The 22282-nt window shown below is 38.3% G+C and overlaps 1 protein-coding gene across 1 annotated transcript in view; it reads right to left on the bottom strand.

Annotated features, from left to right (window-relative positions):
• LOC134625773 (protein kinase C-binding protein NELL1-like) overlaps nucleotides 1–21173 on the bottom strand; it is a 280304-nt gene extending 259131 nt beyond the window's left edge. The window contains exons 1-2 of the mRNA XM_063471060.1: nucleotides 20961–21173; nucleotides 20373–20501 (exon numbers count right to left, since the gene is read on the bottom strand). Of these exons, the coding sequence (XP_063327130.1) occupies nucleotides 20373–20501; nucleotides 20961–21009 (178 nt within the window). The 5' untranslated portion in view covers nucleotides 21010–21173. The remainder of the gene's footprint in view (nucleotides 1–20372; nucleotides 20502–20960) is intronic.
• Between the last annotated feature and the right edge of the window lie 1109 nt (nucleotides 21174–22282).

The following is a 22282-nucleotide window of genomic DNA, read 5'->3' as shown; positions in this document are numbered from 1 at the left end:
CTGTGTAACTGTGTAACTGCCAACAAATGCACTGAAACCTATTGCAATAGAAATAAAATAAAATACAATACAAATGTAGATGAAGAAAAAAAATCCTTTCATCTGTGGTCAGTAAAACTGCTAAACACCACATGCAATATTAAGATGAGCCTTAAAATAAACCCTGCATGAATCTGAGTTTTGTAGTCCAAAGGGCACTTTGTGTGGTGAAAATTATCTTCTAAATGCAGTGATTTCAAAACTGAATTGTAGAGAAGTTTTCTATGAGTTTAGATTGTAGATCGATGTAACCAATCAAGCCTCAGCTCTATGATGCTTTCTGGGTGAGGGAGGAGATGGAGCTCAGGAATCTCCACAAGCCAACTTATCTGTTAGTTAACTGAAATACATCAAACTGGAAAACCAGGCCCATGTTACCAGTGTTTTTCCAAAAAGTAATTGTCTGCCAGAAAGTGATTTCTGGTAATTGCCAAAAAATATCATCCCCCATGTTTAAACTGTTGTAAATATTGACCTATAATCTTTCAAACATGTGTCAATGATATCAATGAATGATATAAGAAAAAAACCCTAAAAAACAAAGCTCTAATCAGTTTTTGGCAAATCTCACTGATATTAAAAATGCTTTCAAGAGAGCTCTACCCAACAGGGCAGCAGAAATTACAACAATTATCCCAGGTGAATGATTACAGTGTAGGTACAATAACAGAGTCATAGTCATAAAGACACAAAGCAGATCATTTCTTTAACTTGCCTACAGTCTATTTACCAGTATAAGTGAAGGTGTTATACATAGGAAACACAGAGACATTAAAAATCACTTTTTGGTACAACACTGGACATGCTGACCAGTCCAGCGGATCAGCCTCAGAAATACTTGATCCTCTGGTGATCAATTTCGGCCAGATAGTTTGTTATCCAGAAAATTAACTACATGTCAATGTAATGCATACCACAATTGGTAACAACATGTCATGTAAATGCCTAAATTAGTATAAAAACACTGTGCAAATATATTTATTTCGCATCCTTATAAGACTAATGCACTAACGCAGTAGCATTAGTAGCATTAGCACAGTAAAGGGAATGCCACCAAAGCACTGCAGACATATCCTCTTGAGGACCAGCCTATTCATTTATATCCTCTGTAATGGACTTTTGCTTTTGGTCTATATCTTCTGACTTATTTGAGCTACTGTACTAAGTCCTGATGTACCAAATAGAGGATATCCTGGGCTTTCCATTGATATCTCATGTGTTTGGGTGGCCACTATTAGCTCCAAAGAGGCAGGAAATCACAAAAAGAAGTTGAATGGGAAGATTTGTTTTTCCTCGGGAGGATATAAAGCATGTTAAACACAGTGAGATACTGCAATTAGTTTCAGCTGGATTTTATTTTTACCAAAAGCTCTGTTCAGCAGTCTGCATTTTGATATTTATCAGTGTTAGATTGACACAAGGTTGAGGTGAGAAACTCAGTTTCACTATTGGTATAACCCAATACATTATGGCACTGATATTAAAGGGCATACTGTGCATGTGACAACAAGCTGAGAGAACACAGTACAACCTACTTCCTGTTTAATGCTAGATATTCAAGTTAAAATTGTCTGTTGAGATGCAGCATGCAGTGCACAGCGCAAAATGATAAATTCAGAAGCTATGGAATAAAAAATCTGAAGTCACATGGTATACGATAAATCATGTTTTCTTTTGCTTACAAATTGTCTTGAAAATATATATTTATCCCTCAGTTTCATATTCATGTTGTGATGCCTGCTGAAGAAGCAAATAACAAGCTCATTTTATTGAGCCGCTGAATACGCCTCTTCAGCCTCCATCAAAGCAACTTGCCTCAGAGACACAACTGTAAGACATGAAAAGCTTGCAGTCAAGCAGAGCAGCAGCATTTCTAACTGCATTTTGGTATCCTTTTTCCTCCTTTAACCTGACATAAAACAAAATGACAGGTTGCACTCACATGTTTTTTTTTTTTTAATTCCAGCGTACTTTGATCATTTACTGGAGAAGTTTATGTTCGGCCCTTCCTCGTGCTCAAGCTAAAAATCACTGCGAAAGGTATAGTACATGTCTTTGCTATATAAAAATATCAATAAATAAATAGCACTGCTACTACTAATCAAAGATACCTCAGATCTTTTTAAGAATTTTGTTTATTTTTTGCCTTTTTTTATATTTAAGCAGGAGATGACTTAAAAGAAAAAGGTAAGGGAGGAGAGTGAGAGTGGGGGGAGGTGGCCTGCAGCTAACAGTCTGAGGCAGCACAGACTTTGAGCCTTTGTGCTCGTGCTCTGCCATGTGAGGTACTGGTGCCCTCCTTCAGTAATGAAAGAAGGCCTGATAACAAATTAGGACCCACAAATGTTGTTCTTCTCAGTCTGACCAGTGGGGGAAGACCTTTCTATTATATTCTACAGCCTATATTTTGTAATGAAATTACAGTTACTGTGCCAAAATGTACCACTCATCCAACTTCAATTAAAGTCCCACCAATCATGTCACAGATTTTTTTGCAATACAAAGTTGCAATGTGTCCCTTTTCTGTTTCTATAGCTGCAATTAAAGCCACAGTATCTTCCACATTCATAATCTGAAATATAAAAAGAGACTCTCAATGGTGTTTAAAAGTTTAAAACTACCAATTTCCTTCTTGAAAATCAAATATACTTCTAGTGCATTAATTTATCTGTGACAAGAAAATTTACAGATGTTTCCACAATATACAGATGTTTATACAGATGTATGCCCATATTTATGTTTAGCCACATGAATGATCATAACCAATCCTGGTTCATCCAATCTGTTGGACAGACTGGATGAACCATGTTCTCATTTGTTCAGCATTTGACATTTCTTGATATTTACATTACCTTAGAGGAGAATAGGAATGGACACAAGACTATCAGAATACCTAAAGTTAAATGACTAACAATAGCTCCCCAACATAGGAAAACCTTCTGAATCAATGCTTTCAGTGGCTGGAAATGCATATGATTGCAAATGCATGAAAGGAAAGAGAAAAAAAATGAATAACCGACACAAATTTAATTTAAAAAATGAGTGGTATCAACAGAAATATTGGAACATTTCATTTTTATGACGCATTGACACATGTCTGGTAAATCTAGGGAGATACAGAATAAAAAAGTTCTAATTATAACTTATTGTGATCCAACAGAAGAGCAAGATTTGGGTATAAACATTGGCTCAGAAGCATTGTGCATAACAAATGAAAGAGAAACAGTGTTATCTATGTGTATTTTGAGTACTATTTGTAACAGTCCTGGAAGAGGCTGCAAGATTATTTGAATTTTTTCTATGAATAAATTTTCTCTTTTTACTCTCCTGTGAAAAACGATCACAGTTTGAATCCATTGTTAACCGCCATGAACTCAAGCTGACCACAGCCTCCTAATTACCCTGTGAAGAGCTGAATACAAAAAAACCTCCTGAAATAAGGATGCAAATTTCATAAAAACACACAACTTCTCTGAAAACAGTACGAGTCATGCTGCACTTCAGAGGAAATATTAAACTCAATGAAGTTATTATGACACACATGAGAAAACATTTTTCTCCGTATTTTAGGGGACACTTATGATTGTTCCTTACTGTGTTGTGTTCTGCCTCGTCATCTTGCTCCAGTTGGGAAAATTACACCCTAGCATTTTTTATTTTAAGGGACCTGTAATGCCACCTTTTGGGTGTGTTTTTGCTTGCTTTGCCCATCTAGGATGTAAATTTTTGCCATCGCCTTATCAGGTTGCTTCACACAGTCCCACTGTGGTCTCTCTCAGAGATGTTTGGTTTCCAAGTACAGTAGTACCTTGACTTTTGAGTGGCCCAACTAACAAGTTTTTCGAGATACTTGGCCGATTCTTTGCTTTGAGTTGAGAGCTAAAGTTTGGGTTGCGAGCCAGCTTCACACACCCCACTGCTAACTGGTGCAGCGAACGCCGCAACATCCACCAAGCATATGTCTCATTCACTTTAACCGGTTAGCTAGCAGTGGAAGCGTCAATGCTGTGCTCGCATTTGTGCTTGCAGTTACTTTGCAAACGTAATTTTTCCAACCATGGGTGTGAACAAAATTGGATGCGAACGACAGTGGTGAGAAGAAATGGATGATGTGCATTGAATTAAAGAAACAACTTATCTAAAAACATAACAAAGGTGTGTTTGTAGTCGCCTGTGCAAAACAGTACGAGCGTAGCACTTTTACATGTATTTACATGTACAAAATTGCTGTGTTTTTGGAGGGTCCGGAACAGATTAATGACATTTCAATTAATTTTAATTGGGAAAATTGATTTTGCATACGAATAATTTGATTTACTAGCTCCATCACAGAACAAATTAAACTTGTAAGTCAAGGCACCACTGTCCATCTTCAGCTACTTGGAACCACGGTAGCCTCAACCAACTTATGCTGAGACATGATTCACTGAGGCTGAAGCCTGCTGACATCCCTGATTCAGCTGAAGTCATAACTGAGGTATCTTTGGCTATAAATTTTAACTCTTTTTTTGTTGTTGCTTCCCCATCCTGTGTCCATCTTCCAAATGTTATTATCATTTTTCCAATCAGCCTTTGATAACACTGGGTGAATGAACTTCCCTTTGACTAGAAAATTAAAAGCCAATAATATGATCAACAAAAATTAAATTGACAGCAATACAAATGGTTAAAACAGAACCATATAGCACATCTAGACTTAACTGAAAGCAATCAATTTGGGAACCACTGCTCCAGAGGAGGGATTTGTTCCTCCTGTATTCCGCTTCAAACTTTCGTCATCTCAGTTTCAATGCAATCTAAACCTGTGTGGACATGAATCAATATTGCTGCCCTATTGCACCAGCCTTCTGAGCTTTTTTTAAATGTTGCATTACAGCTCGCTACAGTAGCAGATGAATTTACAAGCTGCCCCTAAATATCAGCCCTGGCATTCTCAGAATGTCATCCTGGGTTACAATATCAAAGATTAAGTAATCACTGGTAAATCAGAGGAGCACCACAGATGTCATCAACAATCAGCAGAACTGCGACACTTAACCAACAGAATTTATGTTGGTTCATCAAAGTGATCACATACACACAACAGCATAAAAACATTTAATATACTAGACTGCTGTAACATTCACTACACTGACTAGTAAACTGACAGTCAACCAACATTACAGCACTATTAAAAGCCAAAGATGTAATAACATTACAGTTTATTCAGTCCAGGTAAAATACATAACAGCAATCAAATTCAATCATAACTAATGTGTATGTTACTCATGTATATAGATTTATGCATACAATATAGTACAATGTCTGAGTTTTCAAAGTGAGTGTAAGCACTGTGACATCCTATCTACCCAAACACCAAACATACACATACATACACATGCACCTGTTAGTTACAAATGACAGTGTGAGGTGCTGCTAAGGTGCATATAAGCATAATGAAAAGGTTTGACAATCACCAAAGGTCAAACTATGTCTTCCACATCCATACTCCTTAGCTACAGTGTTATAGAGATGAAAAGAGGCGAAACTTGTAAGCATCCTATCTGAAAAGAATTTATAAGATAGAGCAGTGATGAAGAAGTTGTCTAAAGGCATTGAGAAACTTCTTCATCTTCAGTGAGGAAAATCATCCAGACTGTGCTGGCAAGGTGTTCACATGGCAACAGCGATAGGATCAGCATTCGCTCCGGCAAGTTAGGGGCCTCAGCTTGAGTTTAAAGGCTGTCAGTAACACTTTTTGCCTTGAAGCTGCCATGGTTGCATCTTGCAGTACGGTAAATTACCAGCAATGCGAAGCTATAATGGTGTCAGTGTTGTCTTGGTAACCACCACGTTGGTGTTGACAGCTAATCCATGACCAAATCATGGCAGATGAGCCCAGTGGATGCCATCTCCCAATATACTTTACTTCGGTACCATCACTAAAGATCACTTTCTTTATGTTTTGGTTGAATTTGGGAAACGGGTGCAGCAATGTACTAAAACATGTGCAAACATACACGGAAAAAAATTGCATATAAGAAAAATTACATTAGTTTGTACAATTCTAACAAGCCAAAAAATTAAGTATTTGGTGTTCCCTTAGTTTCTCACAGTCCAAATTTGTAATTTCTTCTCCAAGCTTCTTGAAAGACAGTCCAAATCTTTTCTTTAGATGTTGGCGGCCTTTTGTTCCAGTCTCTATCACGATGATCCTACACCTCTTCAATAATATTTTTATTATTTTACTGCATTATTAGCGTGTTGTTACTTTTTTCAAATTTGGATTTATTATACTCCATAAGGCATGTTGTCATGTCTATTTCTTGTGTAAAATGGCATATCTGTCTGTTTTCTCCTTGTTTACCTAATTCCTAACAGCCATACTTTCTGCTACAATTCCTGGTGACACTTCAGCAAACAGTAGATGGATCAACTTCGGTAACACTGGCAGCATTACAGCATCACTTAGTTTTGGTGTCACAAACAAACAAACAAACAAAACTCACAACAACACCAACAACAAAAATCTATTTCTTAAGGACATCTCTTTCAAATACTGTTGATCTGCTGTAGATAGTTTTTAGGCCTGCCACTTCTTTTGTCCTGTAACTTGTCCAGTTTCCTCAAATTTTTAAGGGACAAACTGCACACGACTCCAAACACATCAAAGTATCACTGATAATTCAACAATAAAATAGCCTTAATAGCTTTGTGGCCATCACAGAGTGTTTTCCAAACCGATTCAGGATCTGAAAGTGAACAGATTTAACGCACATAATGCTTTGTTATGTTTATTATTTTAATTTCACACATAAAACACATTTATAGATTCATTCCGACCTGCTCTCATTCCCAACACGTAAAATACCAATGACTTGTGACAATCGTTGGTATTTTACACGTTGGGATGAGAGCATGTTGATACCAAGATATGCGAAATAATGAAAGTTAAATAACGTATTATTTTCATTGACATTATTATCAAAATAATGGGGTGTCTGTAGCTCAGGAGGTGGAGCAGGTCATCTACCGATCAGAAGGTTGGTGGTTTGATCCGTGGCTGCTCCAGTCACATGCCAAAATATCGTTTGGCAAGATACTGAACCATGAGTTCATCTCTGATCCATCCTGATTCATCGGAGTGTTAATATGTGTGAATGTTTGAGGGAAAACAAGCATAGAAAAAAGTTATTGTGTAAATATATGTGAATGGGTGAATGAGACTTGTAGTATAAAGCGCATTTATTCTATATGCTACAAGCCTCTATAGGCTCAAGTAGAGTAGAAAAGCACTATTATTTATTTTATTTTTTTATTTTAAATATTTAAAAAAAAAATTATATTCTTTAAATTTTAATGAACGTGTAACGGAAACAATTTTATTTGTTTCCAATCATTCCTCTGGTACCCCAGATGTTGACTTCACTGCTCTAACCCGCACCTGAGAGCTTGGTTACTAATCTTGGGGTAAAAATCAACCCTGCACTTAGTTCTGATGACCATTTAAATGGGGTCTTGAAATCTTCATTCTATCACCTCAGATGTCTGTCAAAGGTTAAGCCTTGTCTTGGACTTGGAAACTGTCATCCATGCTTTTATAACCTAATGCTTGGATTACTGCAACTCCCTTTTAATAGGAGTTGGCCAGGGCACTCTGTCACGTCTGCAACTGGTGCAAAATGCTGCGGCACGTTTTTTAACTGGTAAAAGAACATTTGAGCATATTACTTCGGTTCTAGCCTCCTTACACTGGCTTCCAATTAAATTTAGGATCTATTTTAAAATCCTTTTACTGGTTTTTAAATCCTGTAATGGTCTGTCGCCTATATATTTGTCCAATCTGCTGAAGCCCGATGTCCCCCCTCGTGCACTCGGGTCAGCTGAGCAGTTGTTGCTCTCAGTTCCTAAATAGCGGCTGAAACTTAGAGAAGACCGAGCATTCTCAGTTGTGACCCCGAAACTTTGGAATGATCTTCTTCTTCACATTAGGCAATCTACTTCAGTGGTGGTCTTTAAATCCAGGTTAAAAACTCATTTTGATTCGCTTTCTTTTGACTGACACTGTTATTTTATTGTTATTTATTTACTATATTTATTGTTTTTATTGTACTTTTATATTTCAGCTGTATGGCACTTTGGTCGGCCATGTGTTGTTTTTAAACTGCCATAAAAATAAATTATGGTATGGTATTAGTATTATTATATCCTTCTTCTTTGCTGCTTTTTGGGTTTGTGTGTGTTTAGGTGTTTAGGCGCTACCAAAAGGTCATTAGCTGTAATTAGCCATAGCACAACAAATTCTAGATCCAATCTGTGATGGGTTACAAAGCCACCAGAGTGAAAGTGAATGCAATTACAATGTGAGTGTGATACCATCAAAAGAAAGACAATGGCCCCAGGCACAACAAAGCAGGGCTAATTATATCAGGATTCTGATAGAGATTGGAAGGTGCTGAAGGCTCATTCTTACACCTTCCATGAACAGTTTGAGACAGCGATAAATAGACAGGGTTTAATTGCTCCATGCTGAGGTTACTCTGCTACTTTCCAGTCATGCAGCTGTGGAATTAAGCATGAGCATGTTGTATCGTAGATGACATTTCCCTGTGTGCGATAATTAACCAGACTTTTAAGACCTTTTAAGGTATAAGGTATGATAATGCAACATCAACAGTCAGTTTCATACTTACATTGTTCATAAAAGAAAAATCTAAGGGCTCCATATAGACAAAGAAACGCTGTTGACTACTGTCTGAATCATAAAAATAGACTTCATGATTCGTTAAAGGAGAAAACAATCCAGCCTCCTTCTGTGCAGTGAACTCTGTAGGGATGCTGCAGTGCGTGGTGGTATTATTAAAGAAGTAACTATCAACCGTGTATGTGTATATATGTGTTAGTGTATACGGTGCACAAGAATAAGCTAGATGAGCCAGGCTGACAATTTCTGTGACCACATGTCCTGCAGAGATTAGAACCAACTTTCGAGCGAAGACGATCTTTAAAAATGTTGATTTAAAAACCAACTTTTCTGGAACATTACATATGCAAGCAGCATATGTATAGAGGATACAGTTATTCCAAAACTAACAGGGGCAGTATACTTGTACAAGTGTTCTAGTCTATCGTTACATGGTAAAGAAGGAGAAAAATGGTACCCTCAAGCACAGCAAAAACTGCACATGGAAGAGTGTGATTTGTACAGTTATGGTGATCATTCTGTCCTCACTTACTGGTAAGAAAACCACTAAGATTTGGATAAAAGCTGATTCACAAAAGACAATATAAATTCAGTGTGGTCATGGTTTTTAGACCAAGAGAGGAAATGTGTTCCTTTTAGTGAAGTACCTAAAAGACCACTGAGATATGTTCAATGAATTTAAGGTGAGATTCAATTCAACAACAACAACATCCACAGTATTATCGTTTTTATGTTATCATGAAATACCTTGAAATTCCACCTTGAGACAGCTGGTATGTAAAATCTCCTATGTTCCGTAGACTTAATTGTTCGCAATGGCTAATGTTAAATAAATGCTTAAGCTTATGTAATGTAATGTAATGTAATTAACATTACATAAGCTTAAAACTCATAGTAACATTAGTAAGCTACTCAGCAATGCTTCTAACATTTCAGTGATTTCATAAAAATATAACACTGACACAAATATAACACTGACCCACACCCGTTTTCACACCTTGGCTCATGTGATTAGGTAGAGGATCATCAGGGGGTCCTTTTGTACCTCTTTGGGGGGATACTTCCACTGGGTTTAAATCTGGGACTCTCCACCATTTGACCCTTAGAACTGAAGAAGCTTCTCGGATGAGAGGTGAAACATCTTCAAGCAACTTAAAGAAGTCCAGACGCTTTTCTTTCCAAGTTCCTTAGACTACGATGACCTGGATGACTGAGAACCTTCACAGACAAACACTGACACTGTCATTTTGTAAAATGACACAACTTTTAAGCTTCAAGTTTTATTTTCAGGAAATGCAAATTTTACACCATTTATTTTTAACAACTGAAAACACTCAAAATTATGTGTAATGTTACATTACACATAATGTAACATTTACATTCTGGGTGAGCTCTACACAATGAAGGCCAATTAAAACCCAAATTCTGCATGTAGTGTATGTTAAAACATTTACTTAATAAAATTGGTATGTTGTTTGCTCTTTTTTAAAGGCTAACCTTGCTAGCATGCAATTTCGTTGTGCGTGTACAATGACAGTCTGTCCCTTTAAAAGATATCGCACTCATGTACAATGAATTATTCAGATGGAATAATTCCATGGAGGTTCCTCTGAGGTGGGACCAGTGTCTCGCCTCCTCTAGCAGTAGGACAGCCAGGAAACTCATACATAAAAGATGAAAGGTTTGATAGCCTCCATTGGATTCAGCGGCTGGGATTGTGCACTGTAGACTTTAGAGTTGTAGCCTGCCTTAGCTGCTCGTAGCCTGTGAACTGCCCACAGCCTCTTGGGCCTGGCAGCATGGGGCTCCCTCTGTAATATGTGTGCCATATGCAGCCCAGCTCTGCTCTGCAGTTAGAAGAGGGGGGGAGGTATAAATAGCAACACCATGGATGCAGAAGAGAATGAGACCTCACTGAAATCTCCCAGTTTCTAGCCATCATGCTATAAACCTGCAGAATTAGTACAGAAAACAACCTGTGACAAAAATAGAACAGCATATTTTGCCTCTGGTGTGTTTGTATTTATCAAGATTTGTAAAATGTTTCATCACCTATTTCTCCTCCTTATACCACCTACTGTCTAATTTCAGTACAGGATCTGTAATTATGAGCTAAATCTGGCTCTTTAATTTGCCATTTTTCCTTTTCTGTTTTGTTATATGCAGCTTAGTCTTCTATCCACCATGAGAGAACAGACAGATCCGTTCGAGTGGAGCCAAGCCTTCTGCCTGCCCAATTGCCTGACACAAGCATGATAACATTTCACCAGAGCACATCAAAGATTGGCATATTTTCACTCTCTAAAACAGGAGTAACATGCACAGTGCTGATATGCTCAGAAGAAAGGAAACCTGCAGGGTGGGATGTGAATGTCTTGTTAACCTTCCACCCTCTACAGTTACCTGAGGGTAAACCTGCAATAGTAAAAAAAAATGTAAAGAACAAACATTTTAGGTTCAAGGCATTTCTGTTTTTGTCATGGTTCAACAAGCTATCTGTAAAGAGACAGATAAAACTGGCCATCAGTTCAATCATGAACTCTGTTACTTACGCAGAGTTGATGGATTTAGTCACTGTTGATACTAAATGAGCCATCGGGTGATCACATTAAATTATTTACAGACACCTGTCACCAGAAGTTATGACAGCAGTTGAAGCACTGCTTAATATATTAAAAGACAATTGGTAGTTAAATGAGGCTCTGCAGGAGAATTAGTAGCACAGAAAATGCAAAGAATTAGGAGAAACTACGCACAAAGGCAGCCTCTGTGCTTATTATTTGGCTCTCTTGAAGGTCAACCCCAATTGTTTTTAGGGACTAAAATTAATTCTACTCTGGGTTGTTTAAGAAAAACAAAAGATACTCGGATACTAAATCAATACTGAAATTACTATGGGATTAGCTACTCATTTGCAACAGTATCGAGACCAACAGCTTTGTCTTCGCCTCCTCACTGCATAAGTGATGGAGTGCACGACCCCACGATGCTTCATAAATGCAGGCAGACCGGCGCAATCCCTCCTTCTTTAGCAGCTAAAGTAGCTGATGTTCACAACACTGGACAACATTTTATGAGGAATTTCAAGAGGTCAGTAGTTCTTCAATAATATCGACATATTAAACACTTAACATAAATTTTAATCCGGCTAGTACACACACTAACATTAGCTGTATAATTGTTAGCAAATACTTGATAGGCCAGTTAGCCGTCTGGTATCATTAGCTAGCGGCTATGATAAAACGATAGGCTTGGTAGCAAATATTATCAGTCCTGCACTCTGTAACATTAGACAGCAGTAACCTAAGATGATACAAATTCTTTGTGTCTAATATATGTGTTAAGTTTCTTGAGAAGTCCCAGATTGAAGCTGACAAATATTATGCCAGCAAGTTACAAGAGACAATGGCAGCCTAGCCAAATAGCTCTGTTTGGTTACCAATAAAATAAGTTATGTTAAAAATGAAGCTAAACTATATTATTTGGGGGGAGTTTAAGCTTGCTAAGTACCGAATAGAATCTTAAAATATATATCCCCTACAGTTACTAGATGTTTTAAAAGTTATTATATACAAAAAGGTTCTTATTTTTTTGTCATTCCCCTTTCATGTTGAAATTCTAGTATCATGACAATCCTACTCTACTCAAACACTTTGTATTCTATGATCAAGCAGAAGTCACCTACACATCATTAAATGGCATCAGTTGTTGTTTGTTTATTCTTATAAGTGATACAAGTGTACTCCCAGGCTCTGAATACTGATGATCTCACAGCTTTTACTTCATTTAAACCCATTATATAAAGACATTTGTGCTCCAATAGTTCTCATGGAGTAAAGTTGGTCTTGTTTCTGTACTACCACACATCTTTCTAATAATAAAATCCTAGTTGAAGCTGTGGATTCCAGTAGTATTTCTCTGCAAAGTAAATTTGCTTTCTTAAAAGGTTTCTCTTAATGTTAGCCTGAATGTAGAAACCCGGATAATTTAGGAGTATTATGTTATGTCTAGCTTTCATAATAACTTCCAACTGTGGTTCAAATAAGCCGCTCTAATTCCGGTTCCTCTTTCTTTTTGTTTGACGCTTGAAATTTCATCCCGACTTAACTGCAGTGAGTCTGGAGAGGAGCTGTTCACTCTGCTATGGTGCTGATTACCATTTTACACATAGCTGCTCATTTTCTTTGACTTCCATGGCTGAAGCACAATACGCAGTGCCAACCGAGGATTATGACTGTGACACTAGTTCTTAAAGCATGATGGAAACATTGCTATGTTTAATGTTAACGAAAGACTGCAGTTATGCGAAATAAACTGTCTTAAGATGTGGTTACTGTTCCCTCTAGTTCTTCCTTCTTTCCTCTACGGGTGGACGTCTACCTTTCTCTCACTTTCAATTTTCTTTACTAATTCTAGTTTAACAAGATGAGAAATCCTACACATTCACGTTTCAGACCTCACTATATAGAACCAATTATATGACTGCACAGTCAGTCCCTTGATGCTCTTTAAATATACCTGAAATTCTGCCATTTTGTCCTCTGTTACACAATCTACCAACCCCCCATCACCATGATCTCCAGGTGTCTAAGGATGTTCGAATTTCCATGAACCACCTGCTGACTTTACTCGGGGGATCCTGGCTTCCTATCTTCACGTGGATATATGTGGAAAGAATATACATGAAGAAAAAGCATGTAACTCTAGTAACTCTGGCTAACCTTAAATATTTTCATGTAATTCCAATTGGTGTCTTGTTTTTATTGAACTACATTCACTGCAGATTCATAAATATGTTTTAACATTGCAAAAACAAAATCTGTTTTTGTTCATCTTTTCTTTTTTTTTTATCAAAAACTCCACACCATTTAACTAGTGCTTAATTGAAAGGAATGAAATACAGGTACAAGTTGAGTAACAATATCTTGCTTCCCAATGTTATTAGCAACCTCAGCTGTATGAATTTTCATACAGCTTACCAGTTTGTAGTAAAGGTAGCAACTGTTTTCTGTCTTTCTAAATAGTTTAAATAGTTTAACATTTAGTCAGTCAGACCTATACCACATCCAAACAAGGAAAACATGAGCAGTTTTACACACAGCATCTGATGGGGTGTCAGATCAGAGTTATAACTTCCTTCTTTCTAATTGTTGTGAGATGCCGTTAAAGAAAGCGTACACTACTAGAGATGATTAGGAAGCCTTCTAATCCACGGGTTCGGAGAAACTATCATTGTATTCCACAGGAATTGTCATGCCCTGCCTTAAGGCAGGCATAAAAACTACAGGGAATCACTTTCCCAACTGCACTCAGAGAGCATTATTATTAAAATTCTGACCACTGTAATCTAGAGTGAAGCACATAAAAGTCTATGTTTTTCTTTTAGTAAAGCTGTGGTTCCACGGTGCACAGACATCCTCAGGAAAAGAGCTACAGTTGCCATATTCCTGATATCAAGTCTTACCCGAACCAGAGACGTCATCAGAGGCAGTGTTAAATTTGAACGCAGCTTTAGAGTTGACTGAGTTTTAGTCATCAGACATCAAGTGTTAAAAGTGTTCATATGTCTGCTCTTCTTTTCATCCCAAAATGATTTTGCCACGTTTTCATGAGAAACAGGGAGCATGGTAGCTCTACTATCCCCCTTTATTTAATTTCCTTTTCCAGCAGGTATTAGCACCTGCCCACTGCGTCAAAACTAATACCAAATGATTTAATGATCATGTTATTAATGTGCAGGACTGGCAGTCCAACTCGTATTTCAAGATTTTCTTGTTTTGACTTAATTTTTTGTCTGTTTTTTTTTCTTTCTTTCTTTCTTTTTTTTGCTTGTCTGCTTTTCAAATTTACTCTCACATCATTTGCAACAAATTTTGCATGTACAGAAGAAGCCAAAGAAGCTTTGAACTAATTTGTAAAATTAGAGCCCTTGGAGAGATGTTACTTACATATTTATACAGAAAAAAAAGAAAAACCTAAAGCAACATAAGTATTCCCTAGTCTTCCACCTCTTATTTTTCTTTTTTTAAATACTGATAGACAACATATGTTTATGACATTTTTTTTTAAAGAAGTTGGAAATAAAGTATAAAAACAAACACCACGAGACTGGTTTCTAGAACAGGCTCCTCCATGGTTTTAGGCTTCAGCTGGGATTTTTACTACGAAAAACAGAAAAAACATTCATATTCTCTAACCTCTAAGTATAAGCAAATACGTTAAATCATGTCTATTGTAAACCCAGTCTCATTCAAGATATAAGGCAGTTTGCAGTTTGAGGATTTATGGCCATATGTATGTCATATTCTTAAAAAACCCCACTTCATTTGATGCTCCTGCAGTTTGACCTCCAGTTATTTGGCCTCCTTGTAACTACATTAGTTGAACAAACTATATGAATAAAATGAGAAGTTGTGACTAATAGAATTAGCTGAGGCTGATTCACATTAACCTTGATACCTTTGTATCGGTGCTGGTATTGAAATTCAAACTTGTCCCATCGTGCCCTCCCGGTTGTTTGAGAGGGCACAGTGGAAACACAGAAGTTTGTTACTATTGGTGCTGTTAATAAAATGCTGTTACTTACATATTTATACACCTTTCTTGGATTCACAAAGTTTTCCTTCCAAAAAGCAGTGTTCCAGAACAGTGCAACAGAAGCAGCAGGTGCAGCTTCTTGCAAAGTGATCTAGTAAAGAAGCTGGATATTTAACTTTATTTTTTTTCACTTCACAATTTCGTATTCATTGAATCAGTGCAAAAACTGATAAGTGACAAATAAGTCTTGATGAAACAGCAACTTGTGATTTATAAACTTTATTTGTTGTACAGATCAAACACAAGAGGTGGAGGACATTAATAGGAGCAGATGAGTCAATGAGAGTCCATATAAGCGATGTGACAATAAACCAACTAAATGCATTTGTTGACTTATTTTTCCCACAACCTGCTCATCACGATCCTCTGCATTACTGAAAGACTTCTTATATTTTCTGGGGTAGAAAAAAAAAGCAATTTTCTATGATTTTTTTGCAAACGACACCAGGCTCAGACTAGAGGAGTTTTGGCCCAACTTCTTCTTAATTGTCCCACCTCCACTCTGCACCAAAACCCTGACTGAATGAAAGCTCAAGAAAGCAGACTGAAGGGTGGAGCTGCAGCTGATGTTTTTAACTGCAGAATTTTTCTGCAACTAAAATTCAGTGTAGCGTGTTTTACATGCTTCATTTACCAGTTATTTACAGGATTAAAAACAAGTAGTAATTCAAATAATAAAATGGTAATCCAAGTGAAATAAGCATAAGCCACAGATTTTTAAAGAAAGTATCGAACAGTGCCGAGGTGCTGCAGTGTCAATTTCTATTATAGAAAAGGCTGTGGGGAAAAATGTTTTGAATAGACAGAAAGGTCAATTAAACGTTAATTACAAGCTGTCTATGGTCCCAACTATTGGACTGTAGCTTTGCTATATGTTAAGGATAATTGGCTTAAAATGTTGAAAAAAGGCATGTTGATAGATCTCAGGTATATTGGAATCAAAGCTTAATTCGTTGTTACCATTTAACTATTTAACATTAATGATTCTAATCAGAGCAGTCAATGAAGAAACACAGGGGTTTAAAATGACAAGAGATATTCAGAGAATGCCAAGTTCACCGCAAGATATATAGCAGAATATTAAACGTGTAATCAGGAGATATTGTAATATTGCACGAAAGTGTATTTCTCTTTACCTTAGCTTCCTAAGACCCAAACTCTTTCATGGCATGCATTTTTAATTTCTCTTTGCTATTTGGGCTGATTGGGACCTGATGAATGTAATGATTTTTGTTTCAAAAATGGGATCCACATATGAGGACATTCGTTTTAAATTTTGATAGAACAGTGGCAATATAATGTCCCCGTAAGTGGATATCAGGCCCTTGTAGAGCAAAATTTAGTATGTTGTTCTAGACAACCCAAAATGTGATGTCCACATATGTGGACGCCAGGTCCTATTAAATAAGAATTTTCTCATTCTAAGAATACTGCATAAAAAAAGAAAAAAAAAACAATTCAAATGAATGCAAAATATAAAAGAAAATAGGTTCTAATTTCTAATTACTTGAAAGTGTATAACATACGAAGTTGGTTCTGATTCATGCAATTAAATAAGATTTCATAACGCACACGCTCAACCAAAATTAAAATTATGCATGGCAAATTCCCTCCATCGTGTGACTAAAAGACATGTTTCTGGCCCTGTGAAGATACCAAAGAAAACGGCTGGGTGGATAAAAAATTAAAAGAAGATTTGCTTCAGAGCCTTGTTATTACAAGGAAAAAATAAATGTCTTGGATAACAGTGATGATGTATCCGCTTGTATTTAGGGGTTTGATTTAACTTTAACTTAAACAATATGGTTTCCATAATTCCTTAGCCACACTGACCTAGCGACTAGCTGCCAGTCTTGATAGACCAAAATATCCATTCCCTGACCAACTGCTGAGTGGTTGCTGGATGCTGGGCAAAACAGGTCGCAACTGCGCCAAAAACCTCCTGGCAATTGCTTTGTTCCTATCAGACTGCATCCAGACAATCAGTCACCGACTGGTCTCTAGGCCTGGGCAATATAGGCTTAGCAACTGATATCACAGCAATTGCCACCACCACTCAACAACCAATACTCATGTTTTCCTCACAACCGGTGGTTCCCAGGCAGTTACGAACCAGTCTCTAGGGCTGTATAACTGGGACTTAAAAAGATAACTTACCCCAATAGTGGCCAAAAGACACGCAGACTGTCCAGAGAGCATAAACAACTACTGCATCCAGTCCACTAGTTCAGCCCAAAAAGAGATCAACACTGCACCAGCCTGATGTGGCACCAATTAATGAGCAATCATATTTGATAGTACTATAAGAATATAAATGCCTTTTCCCTTACAATTCACAGCTCACAAAACACTCTTCTTCATCTGGCAGTAATGATGTACTCATGATCAAAGCTGCCTATAAAGTATGGTTGGCTCCACATGAAATATTGAAAAATCAACAGCAATACACCTCGAACCGACCTATTTAGGCCAGACATTATTTGGATATGGCCTAATTTGAGTCTAGAGACAGACTTATGAAGACTAGGCTTTAGTTTTGAACAGCTATACTTATGCAGGTTTAAACTAAATGCTTTGAGCTGAGCTTCAGAAAAATATCAGGGTCTGTTCACTGGGAAGTAAGAATGTCTTGTAATGTACTCAACTGTCACTCAGGTGTTTTACAGAACATTCATACTGTATTTTCAAGCTCTGAGTGCACTTCTATCAGACTCACAGGGATGGTCTTATGCGGTGAGATATTTCAGTCTAGACAAAAGTGACAAACCAACAGAAGCAAACTATACCCACGGGGAATACAAGAATACAAACTAATAATCACCACTACTTTAAATGTAAACCAACACTGGGACAGAGGGGGGTCTGAGTAATGAGGCTGACAATCTGGGTTCCAATGTAGGATGAGAAACTAGGTCAACACTTGTCTGGGCAAACTAACTTTATTCAATACATCACAGACGTTCCAGCAATGTAAACAGTCCTGTTCATAAAAGGTTCAAAATTTAAAAAAGAAAAAAAAATATGCAGAGATCTTAGAAATTAGTTGAGTTTTGTTCCCTGCTCTCAGCGCACAGTGGAGAGCATTATTAGCATCTGTGTTTCTTTTCATCACAGCATCAAGTCTCAAATTCAACTAAGAACCTTTTAGCAGTGGCTGCACCTGCTTGCCTCTCAGAAACTGGATTTCAGTGTGTGGTGGTACGTTAATATTATAATAACAGAGAAGTGATATTGAAACCTATTTTCTCATGAAAACCATCTGTTTTGTTTTTTTGTTTTTTGTTTTTAAATCAACTGCCAACTGAAAGATGCTGAGACTGGTACCAGCCAAAGACACTCCCCTCAGCATTATCCACATTAACTGGAACGCCGCTTTGCCCCAGTTTTCCAGCCATTTACCCAACATTTCAATTTCACATTAGTCTACAACTTATGCAATCTAACAAATGAAATAGATTCAGACCAGAGCACAATATGATTGCTCAAAATGTAAATAGGTCATTTCGAATAATCACTGACCCAATCGGCTACAGTGGCTCAAGAATCAACTTTTTTTTCCTTTTATTTCACAAGAGACCCAGTAATTGCTACATCTTTGGCTGCAGCCATCTGGGTTACAGGGCCATGAAAGTAGTGGGAGTTTAGGCAAAGTGCTAAATAGGTCTCAACACAAGCATCCTCTCCAGCAGTCACAGGTCCAGTTTTCCCCATTGGATCGACCTCCTGTTTTCCTATCTGGCTTCTGCACCTCGACCCTGGAAGCCTAGAAACTGTGGGGAGAACAGCTTGGAGTAGGATTGCGGTGTAGGCCTGTGTGGGTCGTGTAAAAAGTAAGGTTCCCGTATGCCCACCAGCCCTGAATCTTGGATAGCTTCAACTTGAAAGACTTGGCCAAGCTGCTCTGCACTCATTCATACAGGGCCAGTTGCTCATCCAGCCAAACCCTCTAGAAAATAAAACTACTTGCACACACGCACACACACAGATACACACAAAACACTGCCACTCTGCTTTATATGAGTATCAACACCCAGAGCTACCAAATTTGAATTCAAGCTGCTGGTGTTTGTGCCCATATCTTTAAATTTGAATAGTAATGAAAGAAAAAAAACCTTACTAGTTTACCTCCAACAAACGCGTGCGCGCGCACACACACACACACGCACACACACAAGACTTGAAGCCTCTTTGAATATCGGGAACGTAAAACATGAACAAAGACTGATTTTCACTCAATAGCTGTTAACTTTTCTTGCAGAAGAGGGAATCAAAGCACACAAACACATATAGAGCAACTCATCACCTAAAAAAAACCCTCCTGTAACTTTCTTAGTAATCTTGACTCTCTTTCTGTCTTCTATCAGTGCTGTGCATCACACTCTCTCCTCTGTGCCACAACTCTAACAATTCCACCTCTGCAAAGCTGACGGCACTACAGGAAGACGGTACGAGTTGTGCCAAATAGTCTTTATTTTTTTGTAGTGCAGAGAAGCAAGCCAGCAAAGCATAGGAAAACAATTTGGTGACACCGGTAAGCCCTCTCAAACCACAACAAAGCTCAAATTTAATTTAAACTGGTTGATCATTTTTAAACTACTGCCATTTGAGTTTGACATTTTTCTTCTTTTAGGCTTTAAACGCTGTAGCCATGCTGTGCGTCCTTCAGGATCCTCACAGTGAAAGCAGCCTGGTTTCCATTAACCACCAGTTGTTGGCATTAGGCAGTGGATATCACTGGGAGCAATCAAAGTGCTGGAGATATCTAACACAGACTAAGCGCATCAGCGTGCCTGAAAGAGTCTGAGCATCTGCTGCATGGGACAAAATGAGAGTGGAGTAATTATGATAGAGGCTCCCCGGAGTGTTCTCTCTCAGCATCCCCGCTAATCCGGTGACACCAAAAGGTGTGGCGCCGTGTGGCTTTCCTCACACTTACTAATAAACAAAGAGCGTGCGCGAGTGAGTGCGCGTAATCATAAAGAGAGAAGACAAAGCCATTTCTTGAACTTGAGCAGCGCGACTGATGGAGAAAACATCAGAGTGCATGCATTACCTCGGAAAAGGAAGGCTTTGCTGCTGTTGTGAAGACCCGCCACTTGGGTAATTCCATAGGTGGCATTTGCCAGGTCAAGTTCATTGATGATATCAATCTGGTAGTCTTGATCTGAACCGAAAGCCAAAGCTGTGGACGAGAATTTGGAGGTGAGAGGACAATCTGCTGACAGAAGTGAAGCTGACAGTGTTTTAACAACAATGTTGATTCACTTTAAACACAGACCCGGTCACTGCTTTCTGCATTTATCCACTTAAAATGGCTGGTTGTGGAAAAAGTCACGCAGTTTTTATTTTTCACGAAAGATGCTGGTAAGGCTGCCCACTAAAAGAAAGGGGGGAAAGCGCTGTATGTGTCCACGACCATCACCTGTCTTCTAACTCTGCAAACTGTAGATGATTGAAAATAAAAATAAATGAAATAACACTGAAAAATTAAAGGCACTGCCACAATTCTGGAATCCTTGCGCTCAATGTGCAAACTGGGAAGCGTAAAGAAAAAGAAATTAAAATATATATATATATAAAGAAAAAAAAAGCTTCTGCTACAATAAGATGCTACAAGAGTGAACACGGGCTTTGTGCTTACCTGGTGTGGTAAAAAAGAAAAGGGATAACAGAGCCACGTAAATATCCATTTGTGTTGGAGTTGCGATGTACAGAGTCCGTGAGTGTGACGCGCCTCCGTGTACCCACACTAACCCGCTCCGGTCCGTCTGGTGCTCTGCGCCGCTCTCACCTCGCCTGGATGTGGAGGAACGGAGGAATGGTCCACAATCCGTGAGCAGGGGTTCTCTAATTACAACACCGGGAGAGTTAATGGGCTTTAAACGTATCCAGTCAGTTGGTGGACGGCATTAAAAGTGATCCACATCCGCGTTCATGTGCGACTCCTATTAAACTGAGCTGCCGATGTGAAATTCGAGGATATTCTCATCAATCGAACTGCGAAGTTCCCCTCCGCTCAGACAACAGAAACTTCCAGTTTTTTGGAGGTGAGAAAAGGGTTTTCAAAGGGAACTTGGTGAGTGGAGGACATGGGGAATGTCTGTAGAAGGCTGCTGTTATTTGTCACAACAGAGAAAAGATGTTTTTTTTTCCAGCCTCAAGGGGCAATTTGACACAGCAGTTCACAAAGTGGAGCCCATTATATTAGCCACATGAACATACCGTAGCTCAGGGAGTCTTCTCTAAATGAGAAGTTTGTATAACAAGAATTTGCGTCACAACTCTCCCAACTCAGAAAATCCCTGCTGCTCCAGTGCTCTTTCCTCTGGGGCCTGTCCTTATTGAGGTCCATTAATCATACCATTCCCCTGCCTGCCTTCACTTTGTCTACATTGTCAGGTTGTCTGGGTTACCTGCGTCAACTCAAACTAGGGAGGGCAAGAACAGAGGTATCTGCTCAGAGACTGCAGCAGCATGCATCGCCTGCTCCAACAGTGCTTGCCTTTTCCACACCGGGGACGGTGCTTTGGGATGCAGGTCACTCCTCCACCTATTCAAATTAGACTGTAAACAACACTGCCTATCCACTGATCCAGAACCCGAAAAAATTGAAGGGTAAAACAACATGTAATTTGAAATTACAGGTTGCAGAGCAGCCAGCAGAAAAGGGAGGGAAAGAGAATTTAAATTGTTTTTAGACAGGCGGTGGTGTTTACAGGCTACAAAATTCCTGCCTCTCAGAATATTAAGTGGAGGGAAAAGAAAGCCAATTAAAATGCACAGTGTTGTCCACTTCATTTATTTATCCGTCTGTTGTTTCTTTATAAATATCAGGATCATGTATGGAATTATCTACTGAAGCACAGCAAATTTATGTAGGGGTTCCTATTCCCACCCACAGGCAGCCGAGGAAAATTTAGAAAAAGAATGTGTCTGTGTGAGATTAATACAGATTTTTGTTAA

The sequence above is a fragment of the Pelmatolapia mariae genome, linkage group LG1 (genome assembly GCF_036321145.2).
Source record: "Pelmatolapia mariae isolate MD_Pm_ZW linkage group LG1, Pm_UMD_F_2, whole genome shotgun sequence".
Classification (NCBI taxonomy): domain Eukaryota; kingdom Metazoa; phylum Chordata; class Actinopteri; order Cichliformes; family Cichlidae; genus Pelmatolapia; species Pelmatolapia mariae.
This window is presented reverse-complemented; position numbering and strand designations above follow the sequence as displayed.